General features: G+C 42.3%; 1 protein-coding gene across 1 annotated transcript; it reads left to right on the top strand.

The window, feature by feature from the left end:
- Positions 1 to 432: 432 nt before the first annotated feature.
- On the top strand, positions 433 to 10,825 carry TAF5 (TATA-box binding protein associated factor 5). The gene is made up of 11 exons (XM_072131088.1): positions 433 to 954; positions 3,221 to 3,455; positions 3,623 to 3,938; positions 4,139 to 4,302; positions 4,435 to 4,570; positions 4,654 to 4,774; positions 4,902 to 5,031; positions 5,118 to 5,282; positions 5,868 to 6,045; positions 6,147 to 6,324; positions 6,811 to 10,825. The coding sequence occupies exons 1-11, from the start codon at positions 513 to 515 to the stop codon at positions 7,026 to 7,028; spliced, it is 2,283 nt and encodes a 760-aa protein (XP_071987189.1). The 5' UTR covers positions 433 to 512; the 3' UTR covers positions 7,029 to 10,825.
- Positions 10,826 to 10,879: the final 54 nt, after the last annotated feature.

Genomic DNA, 10,879 nt, shown 5'->3' with positions numbered 1-10,879 from the left:
CTCGAAGATCTATCATGTTGCTGTAATTTTGCCACACAGAATAATACCGAGAGCGGCGATATTTTGTATGGTATATTTGACACAATCTGTAACTGAGTCTCTAATGCAGATGTGAACAGAGGCTAAGGCAGATTTTATGATCTGAGGATCCACTACTGTTCTGTAATCTTGTTTTCAGTACAGTCTTCAGTCTGGCATATGACATTTCACTGAAGAATATTCAGTTTATATGGAATCTACAATGGGATTTTGTGTATAGTATATTTGCTATAGGATCAAATCAAGCAGTTTGGTTGCGTGGAATAAGCAATGCAAAGCACAGAAATCGCATCAGCAGCATTGACGTGACATGGAGCGCCATCTAGCGGCAGCTGTGTCCCCGTCTACACTAGCGAGGACAATCCTCTCTGTGTCTCGTCCTGTCAGCGGCCACCAGGAGCCCGGAAGTCGGGATAGCCGCGCCCCTATTAACGTAAAACGCGACGTCGTACAGAATAAACTCCCGCTCCAAGATGGCGGCGGCGCCAGATGAGGCGAGTGAGTCGGTGAAGACGGAGCCCGAGCTCTTGGAGGATGTGAAGCCGGAGATCCAGGGCTGTGCTGACAATGAAGAGGCGGCTCTCGGCAACGGGAATGGGGTCTCCCCGAAGCCCTCGAGCCCGCAGGCTGCTGCCCCGGCGGCGGTCACCTCCCAGGCGGGGAGCTCGGACGTGCCGGACCGGCAGACGCTGCTGGCTGTGCTACAGTTTCTCAAGAAGAGTAACCTGAAGGAGAGCGCGGACATCCTGCTCCGGGAGACCGGCATCCTGGACGGGGAGGACGCGCACTGCCTCAGCCCCGAGCAGCACAGCGACACGGACGGCGCCGAGCACAGCATCCTCAGCCGGGTCACCGCCGGCAGCGCGTCCCTCAGCTCCGCGCCCGGAGCATCCGCCAACAGCGCCCACGGGAAAGGTGAGTACCGCAGCGTGTGAACGGACCCCACCGGCTCTGCGTGTGATGGAGATGTGTGTGTGTGTGTGTGTATATATATATATCAGTCTAGTGTAAGAGTATTTATTACATACTAAACTATATGTGAGATGTATCCCCATGATAACCAGATGTGATACATGGTAGGTACATGATGTACTGGCTGGCATGTGCGGAGGGAGAGTCTATATATATATATATATATATTTCACATAATATTTTGTATGTTACATATATACTCTATACACTCTTACACTATACTGATATAAATCTTGTTACTAGATTTCACCTCCTTAAAGGAAACCTACCACTTGTAGTGGCAGGTTTCAGATGGAAATACCGAGCACCAGCTCAGGGTGAGCTGGTGCCGGAGCTTATTTTAGTTAGTGTTTTAAACCGCGGTATCGCGGTTTAAAACACTTTTTAAACGTTATAGCCGGCGCAGGCAGGTACGCGCTCGGCGCTTACCGTGCACGCGGCTCTCATTCACTTCCTATGTAGCCGCGCGCACGGTAAGCGCCGAGCGCGTACCTGTCTGCGCCGGCTACAACGTTTAAAAAGTGTTTTATACCGCGGTTTAAAACACTAACTAAAATAAGCTCCGGCATCAGCTCACCCTGAGCTGGTGCCCGGTATTGCCATCGGAAACCTGCCACTACAAGTGGTAGGTTTCCTTTAAAGGAAATCTACCATAGGAATTCTACTTTCTGAAGTAGTTCCTGATGTAGATTCCCATTAGTGCAGCATCTAAATCTTTTATTTAGTCATTACTGAAATAATTTTTTACGCAATTTAATTGCAGTGAGGGGCTTTGCTAGGGGGTTTGCAGGGGCTATTGGGGGGCGGGTAGAGTAGCCTTTCCCCCGGAGCTCTCTTGGGCTGCTCTACACCCCCAGTCGCCTCTGCAATCTGCATAAATAACACACAGGAATTATTTCAGTAATGGCTGAATTGAAGATTTAGATGACAAAAAGTGCAGCATCTGGCGCCAAAAGGCGATTGTACATCTGGAACTACTTCAGAAAATAGTGCCCCCCCCCCCCTTGTGGTAGATTCTCTAAACTACTAGCCCCTTCAGGGGGGCTCATAAAATCTCATCCAAAGTCGTGTGAAAATAAGGAGCCCAGCTAAGATGCTGCAGGGGGGAAATATCATTTCAGACAGCCATGTTTTCTGTTCTGTAGTACATAGACACTTGGTTCTGGTATCACATTAAAGATAAGAATCTCATCTTGTGATTAAATCCAATAAGTGGACACAATTTTCATTAGGTGGATACAGGCGGTCCCCTACTTAAGAACACTCGACTTACATACGACCCCTAGTTACAAATGGACCTCTGGATGTTGGTAATTTACTGTACTTCAGTCCTAGGCTACAATAATCAGCTGTAACAGTTATCACAGGTGTCTGTAATGAAGCTTTATTGTTAATCCTGGTTCTTATGACAATCCAACATTTTTAAAATCCAATTGTCACAGAGACCAAAAAAGTTCTGGATGGGATTACGATGATAAAATATACAGTTCTGACTTACATACAAATTCAACTTAAGAACAAACCTACAGACCCTATCTTGTATGTAACCTGGGGACTGCCTGTATTTACTTGTATATAAATGCTGTTCATATCCTGCTCATAGCAATAAATGTATGTACAGGCGGTCCCCTACTTAAGGACACCCGACTTACAGACAACCCATAGTTACAGACAGACCCCTCTGACCTCTGGTGAAGCTCTCTGGATGCTTTATTATAGTCCCAGACAGCAATAATCAGCTGTAAGGTGTAATGAAGCTTTATTGATAATCCTTGGTCCCATTACAGCAGCAAATGTTTAAACTCCAATTGTCACTGGGCCAAATTTTTTTTTTTTGTATGGATCTACAATTATAAAATATACAGTTTCGACTTGCATACAAATTCAACTTAAGAACAAACCTCCGGACCCTATCTTGTACGTAACCCGGGGACTGCCTGTACTCCACATTATCAAGAGCTGCTAAATTATTACATTACATTAACCCTATATATATTAAACACTCATCTGCAGCACCTCACTGCTCAATGCTGTATTTCTGCTACTGTTTGAGGCACAGGCAGGAGGTCAGCTATTTGTATAATATACAGTTTGTGTAAGATCACATGCCCGTACACACTGACCCACTGATTAGCAGTGACTATATTGTCATTACTTGTGAATGGATCAAATCTACATCTAAGTGCATGGGATTTTCTTTGATCTTCAGTGAGCAGTGGTCCCCAGGATCAGCCAGATGTCAGCGCCGTCCTGTCTGCCTACACCCAGCAAGGAGATCCAGCCCTGTACGAGGAGTATTATAGTGGCCTGAAGAGATTCATTGAGTCCGTCCTGGACTGTCACCGCGCGGAGCTGTCGCAGCTCTTCTACCCTCTGTTTGTACACATGTATCTGGAGCTCGTATACAATCAGCATGAAAATGAAGCCAAGTCTTTCTTTGATAAGTAAGTACAATGATAGCCAGAAAATACTGTTTTGTGAAGTGTATTCGCCTGAAGGATTAAGGGCCGGGGGGAGGTGGGGATTTTCCCTTTTCAGACTCGTAGTTGCCCACTATACTAAAGCTTAGTAGCAATCATATACAATAAATATTCTTTATTTTTTGCTAAAGATTTCATGGGGATCAGGAATGTTACTATGAAGATGATCTGCGGATTTTGGCCAGTCTCACTAAAAAAGAGCACATGAAAGGAAACGAGACCATGCTAGACTTTCGGACAAGCAAGTTTGTGTTGAGAATATCCCGGGACTCGTATCAGCTATTGAAGCGTCATCTACAGGAGAGACAGAACAATCAGATCTGGAGTATCGTCCAGGAACACTTGTATATTGATATCTTCGATGGCATGCCACGCAGCAAGCAACAGATTGACGCCATGGTGGGCAGCCTCTCTGGAGAGGCAAGGAGGGAAGCAAACAAAGTCAAGGTTTGTGCTTCTATTATGACTAGTGTGTAAGTAACAGATCTATCTATAACACTAAGAGGCGCAGTGCTCAGCCCTGCTTCTAAATTTAACCTATCTTCAAATATATATATATATTTTTTGTATTGGAATCCTGGATGTGTGGTTGTGAAGAGGGGGGACCCTATGCAAAGTGAGGCTTTAGTTCTCATTCTTATTTATAGGTCTTTTATGGGCTTCTAAAAGAGCCAGAGATTGAGGTGCCATTGGATGATGAAGATGAAGAAGGGGAAAATGAGGAAGGCAAGCCAAAGAAAAAGAAGCCAAAAAAGGATAGTATTGGTTCAAAAAGTAAAAAACAGGACCCTAATGCACCACCACAGAATAGGTACGTACACTTTGACTATTTTACCTGACTATATTTAAGTAAAATTTTTACTACAAACAACTTTATCAAAGCTTCCATTTAACTTTATTTATGCTGTGAATTTAATTATTCATCGCACTGTTCTGTTACCAGGATTCCTCTCCCAGAGCTGAAAGATTCTGACAAACTAGATAAAATTATGATAATGAAGGAAGCTGCAAAACGAGTGCGACTTGGTCCTGATTGTTTGCCATCTATATGTTTTTACACATTCCTCAATGCTTATCAGGTAAGATGTTTTTTAATTTCCCCTGGAAGGCTATTGAAATGATATTTCTAGTTTGTTCAAAACTTCTGTACTTTTCCATGTAGGGTTTGAGTGCGGTGGATGTGACTGATGATTCCAGCATGATCGCAGGAGGCTTTGCAGATTCTACTGTGCGTGTATGGAGTCTGACGCCTAAAAAATTACGTAGTGTGAAAGGCACCTCAGGTAATGTGGATTAAGTGTTGCTTCTGTTTCATTAGTGATATATCGTATGTGGGTGACTTCAAATCATTCCTACACTCTATCGTGAAAAAGAAGCTACATGTACTGAATGTCTAAGTTGTTCTACCAGATCTCAACTTGATTGATAAAGAATCAGATGACGTTCTTGAGCGAATTATGGATGAAAAGACTGCCAGTGAGATGAAGGTTTTATTTGGTCACAGCGGTCCTGTATATGCAACTAGCTTTAGCCCAGACAGGTGAGGAAGAATTTTTGTCTTTAGCGTAAGATCTGGTATGACTTATGCAGAGAATAGTTGTTCACTTAAATAACGGTGTCTTTTAGGAACTACTTGCTATCCTGTTCAGAAGATGGCACTGTCCGACTGTGGAGCCTACAGACCTTTACCTGCCTGGTAGCTTACAAAGGGCACAATTATCCTGTATGGGATGCACAGTTCTCTCCATATGGGTATTACTTTGTTTCTGGAGGCCATGACAGAGTTGCACGGTAAGTGGAATGGAGGTTTGGGTCCCCCATGTAAATGGAGGTTTAGTTTGCATGTGTGAATACTGACTGCTCAGTTACTTCCATGGCACAGAGTGATGCTCTGTTAGGAGCTGTTCTTCATATGCTCTAGCATGCACGCTCCCAGTGGGCAAACACTGTAGATTGCATGTGCGGGGAGGGGGGAAATAGATATGTCCTACATTTGTAAATGGGGGACTTGTACACATGAGCACATCTCACAACTCCTCTTAGTAAGGATAGTGCTATAAAACTCAATGGAGGAGATTTAACAATCTACTGCAGAATTCTGTTTATTGCACCTGAAAAGCCAGGCTCCACATTTTGAGGGTGTTAGGTAATTTTTAAGGCTGTTTACCCACTTGTCTGACAAACTAGATAAATAACTGGCATAAAGTAGACGACTCCAGTTTTTATCTGGCACAGAATAGACAGATGTCTAATTCTGCACTGATCTACTCACCGACACATTTGTCATATTTCTCATTGCATTAACTTCTAGGGACTGGAAACTGTTGTATATGTTGATTTATCTGAATCTAATTGGTTCTTAATTTTATTTTTCAGCTTGTGGGCAACTGACCACTATCAGCCACTAAGAATATTTGCTGGCCACCTGGCAGATGTCATTAGTACTCGTTTCCATCCTAACTCTAATTATGTAGCCACTGGTTCCACAGACAGGACAGTGCGGATGTGGGATGTTCTCAATGGGAACTGTGTAAGGATATTTACTGGACACAAGGTAATCTCTACATAGTGTATAGCACTGCTTACTTGTATCAGTGTTATAATTTTTTTTTTTTTTTTTTGCTCATTGGTCTATTTATTTTATTTTTTCTGCAGGGACCTATTCACTCACTAACCTTCACTCCCAATGGGAAGTTTCTGGCCAGCGGAGGAACGGATGCCCGAGTATTGCTTTGGGACATTGGCCATGGTTTAATGGTTGGAGAGTTGAAAGGTCACACAAACTCAATCTATGCACTTAGGTTTAGTCGCGATGGAGAGATTTTGGCATCAGGTATGTTGTGTGTTTCTATGCATATACTTGGTGAAAGTGTAAAATACTGCTTATAGTCTCCTTTTTAGACCGCTAGCATTTTCAGTTATGCAATTTGTGCCCTAGCTATGAGCAGGTGCACAAACAAATGTCCTTAGCCTATGAATCCTGGTGCTAGCTGGGTTTTATTGACTAAACACTTTAATGGTGATTGGACTCCAAACTTCGGTGATTGTGTGGAAGAAGAGTGAAGAAATCAGGCGATGTCTTTTTGAGGCAGAGTATATTTGATGGTGAACTTTTGAGAATACTAGTTTGGTTTGTCAGACATGACATGATATAAGTGGCACAACTGTAACAATCTGTAACTGTTCTATCATAAATAAATGTTGCCTCACTCTTTACAGCACTTCCACTTTTCTGCCAAAATTTCAAATTTTTTTGGAAACTCACTTCAGACTGCAAAACAAGCTTTCCTCCAGTAATATATTTTTTCCATATTTGTAGGTTCTATGGATAATACAGTTTGTTTATGGGATGCAATAAAAGCTTTTGAAGATCTGGAAACCGATGACTTCACAAGCTCTACAGGGCATATAAACTTACATGAAAATTCTCAAGACTTGCTGCTTGGCTCTTACATGACAAAATCCACTCCTGTTATCCATCTTCATTTCACAAGAAGAAACCTCCTCCTGTCTGCTGGGGCATATAGCTCGCAGTGAAAGGCTAATGTCATCCCAAGGGCTTAGGCCAACTTATGCAATGAAGTTACCAAATGGGATTCTGATGTCAATTTTTTTTTTTTTTTTTGCAAGATCCTCTTGCATTCACTGCACTGCCTTTGTTGCTCTAGGGACAAGGCTTTGTGTAAAGCAACAGGGTTCAAAAGCATATGCAGAAATGGTGCTGTGATCGAATGGCGCTTATAGTTAAGCACTAAGTGCTTGTGTCTATGTGAACTGTGTATGATAAATGCCAATTCAGTGGTGGTCTCAGATTTCAGTAGGTGGAAGTTGGTTTCAATCCACAACAGTGGACCCCTGCAAGTTATATTCAAAAAAGGGGCAGCAAGCCTGTGTGTGAGCCTACTCCTCAGTGTCTCGTTATTGGAAGTGCCTCATCTGATTGTGTTATCCTACATTTAGCCAGAATAATAATCTGTGAATTATGGATGGTAGTGGGCTGAGTATGGTAACAGTATATGCACATGTTGTAGAATGGCTAGAGGTTATACCTAAATAATTTGGCCGACATTCTGATGCCGCAATTTTTGCTGTGGTCTGGTGGTAGAGTTCAATCCTTGTTGATTTCTACCCTATGATACACGGCAGTAAGTGACATGTACCTTATTTGCTGGGTGGATGAGGTTTTCCTACAGTATTTTTTTTTATGTTGAGTGGCAAATCTATTAGTAATATGTGCAGTTACTCTTAAAAGTCAGATTTCTTTTTAAGGTCATCTTCCATTAAGGGGGTTGCTTTAAAGATAATCTACCATCAAACTCAAGCATGGTATGAGATTAGTCCCAAAAACCCTTGTAATTATCTAGCCACTTTCTTCTCTTACAGTTATTCGGCATCTCTAGTTGCAATAAATCTACCATCAAAGCATGCAGAGCCAGGGGCAATTATTCATAGATGTAGGCATTGTGAATGTGGTAGACTTATTATTTATGGCATCCTTCCTTCTAAAATAATTATAGGCCAGGAGGATCCTGTTGGCATTACCAGAACTACCCCTCTGTGCATAACTTTACAGGTTGTAACTCTGTGCAGGAGCACCCTCCCCCTGCCTGCTGCAATATCACACCGGGTGTGGGGTGGCTAAGGATTCTTCTTACAAAATGTAATAGCCTTGGAGCTACAGCTTTGGTAGTGTCCTCTGGGCCCTTCTGACTTATAACATTAAAAGTATGTTTTAGAAGGAAGCAGGTCATGGAAAATACACATGGGATTACCACAGTCATGATGCCTGGATCTTTGAGGAAGTGTCCTGGTGGTTTATCATGCTTTAATTTACCTATCCAGTATAGCCAAGAGTAAAACACCAAACAAAAAAAAAAAAATTCTCTTTCAATTGAGAGCAATTGTGGTCTGTGAATCTAACCTTTTGCTTTCACCATAAGTGGGATGAGAATCTAAACTCCCCCACGGACAAAGGGTTTGAAGTGTAGCACTAATTATATGGAAAAATATCTAAATTCAGCATGGAATTGAGCAGGTACAGGCTACCCTAGCCATACATGATTACTGCTGCCTGCAATCACTCAAAGAGAAACCTAGGGTTAAAACAAATGACTGTTAGTCCACAAGTAATACTGGATACAGAAGATTGGACATGTGCAACATAATTATATTTCCCCCACAAAACAGCACTGTCCTAGTATAATCCTAGTTCAGCTATTTTGCAGAGACTCTATCATTAAGGTGCTCAGAGTTGTGAACTTACTGCAGTCGAAGTTTGGACCATATCAATGACATTAACGTTCTGAACTTGTGTGGAATATCAAAACATTACAAATATTTCAGAAAAGCTATACTGATGTAACAATCCTATTATTCTGGGCCTATGGTTATTGTGAACAAGTTGCAGCATTTTTAACAGGTTATATTATCTATTTTACAAGCACTGTAGGCTTTTATCACAGGTGCAGATACAGGTAAAGGATTTGTTTAGGACCGTAAAAATCATGGCTGCTTTATTACATGTATAGTACCACCACTTACATAGAACCTGTTGCCCTAAAACAAGGTGCTGCTTCTCCCACGCTTCATGCAGCAGTCGCTGCCCCCTCATCAATACGTCAGAGAGCGGTGAGCTCGTTCCTGGGTTCTGAGGCTATGGTGATGCGGTGGCTTCATCGGAGGGTTAAGATAAAGCTAGTAGTTTATCACTGCTAAAAATGGGGTAGAGCGAGGAGCTGATTACCTTAGTAGGCTTTGAGGGTGACAGGTCCTCTTTAACAATGGGTAAGGTGTGATGTAGCATTAAAGTAAAGCATCCAGAGAGCTTCCCCAGCAGTCAGTGACTAGAAGGGGTCGGCTTGTAACTACAGGTCGTTTGAATATCTGACCTTAAATTGGGGACTACCTGTATATGGGAGAAACTAGGTCTGTTTTTTGTATCCCAGAGAACCCCTTTAAGCTGTGGCTACTGTGTCATTCCAGTCATAGTTTCTGATCTAGAATGTTATGTATGAAATATATTAAGTGGACCACCCATATTAAGTGTGTAGATAGCTTTGTCTTCACTTTTTTGTGTGTGTAACTGCATAGCCTCAGCATATAAAAGAGATTTTTGACTTTAAAGAGGACCTGTCACCACCCCAGACTTCCCAAACTGAACATACCGGCATGTAGGCGCTAGTATCATGATTCTGGGGCACTTTGTTCCTGAGATCACGCTGTATTCCGTGTGCTGCCAGGGACAAGCGGCTGCGCGCACTCGGCACTGCAGACACATGATGCAGGGAGCGAGCAGCCGCTGCTCAGTGCGCCCTCACCCTTAGCCGAGTCTCTTAGCTGACACCATCACTCACCCCCCCTGCCCCCCCATGCTGCAGCTCCTCCTTTCTGACCATACAGACATCGGAATTGTCAGTTCACAGGGGGCATATCTCGGGAACAGAGGGGGCTAGAACGAAAATTCCAAGTGCCCCAGAATCATGATACTAGCGCCTACATGCCGGTATGTTCAGTTTGGGAAGTCTGGGGTGGTGACAGGTCCTCTTTAAGGTAACATTGACATTACCATCATGATTTCTAGTGTTCTGGTTTTTATTGCATTTTTAGAGTACATTCACATGCAGCTTTGTTTTTGTAGTTAACATTCAGTTTTATATCTATTCCATAGTAACATGTTAGGCAGCTTCCTCACTTATATTTTATATAGCTGTGTGATGCCTGTACAGGTAGATCACAGCCACATTCACTTCAATGGGTGATATGGTCATCCAACCTTAGATGCTTCCTCATCTACACCTGTTATACCGTGTTCTGATGCAGATAGTGTTCACCAGACTGCAGCCTTGCATTTCAACTAAAAAATTTTTCAATGTTTCATATACAAAGGAATGCTCAGGTATTAACATTTTGTATGAATAATATTACATTATGTGTAATAACCATTTACTTGCGGTTCTACTTTTGCTGGATGTCAACAGTAGGAAAAAAAAAAAACTGGTTTGCTGCTACTTGGGATTTTAATCAAAACCAACCTATTCTGTGAATGTTTAGTTACCTCTAGCACTCGCATGGACAGTCTCATTGTAGTAAACCTCTGTCTTATTAGTGACATGTGTATATACCATGTGGATAGAGAAAACATGGGGTGGAATAGTTTGCACCTTGTTCATACCACCATGCTTTACACTGACAGCATAATGGAGACTATGTCCAAGCCACATGCTTATAAAATTAATACAGACAACCCCTTTCCCAAAAGTTCCCAAAGTATCAATATTTCACAAAACCCCTATAATTTATAGTATTTATAAGAATATTGAGCCCTGTACACAATTGTTATAAAAGTAATCTGAGCATTGCTAGTCTTTCCTGTAATACAAGGTGCTACT

Source organism: Engystomops pustulosus, chromosome 11, assembly GCF_040894005.1.
Source record: "Engystomops pustulosus chromosome 11, aEngPut4.maternal, whole genome shotgun sequence".
NCBI classification, from domain to species: Eukaryota; Metazoa; Chordata; class Amphibia; order Anura; family Leptodactylidae; genus Engystomops; species Engystomops pustulosus.
The sequence above is the reverse complement of the archived record's forward strand: the minus strand, read 5'-3'. Positions and strand labels throughout refer to the sequence as shown.

Coding starts and splice junctions, on each gene's coding strand:
- TAF5 (XM_072131088.1), top strand. CDS start 513: ATGGCGGCGGCGCCAGATGAGGCGAGTGAGTCGGTGAAGACGGAGCCC. Junction 4,303..4,434: donor AATGCACCACCACAGAATAG/GTACGTACACTT, acceptor TTCTGTTACCAG/GATTCCTCTCCCAGAGCTGA. Junction 5,283..5,867: donor GGCCATGACAGAGTTGCACG/GTAAGTGGAATG, acceptor TTTATTTTTCAG/CTTGTGGGCAACTGACCACT.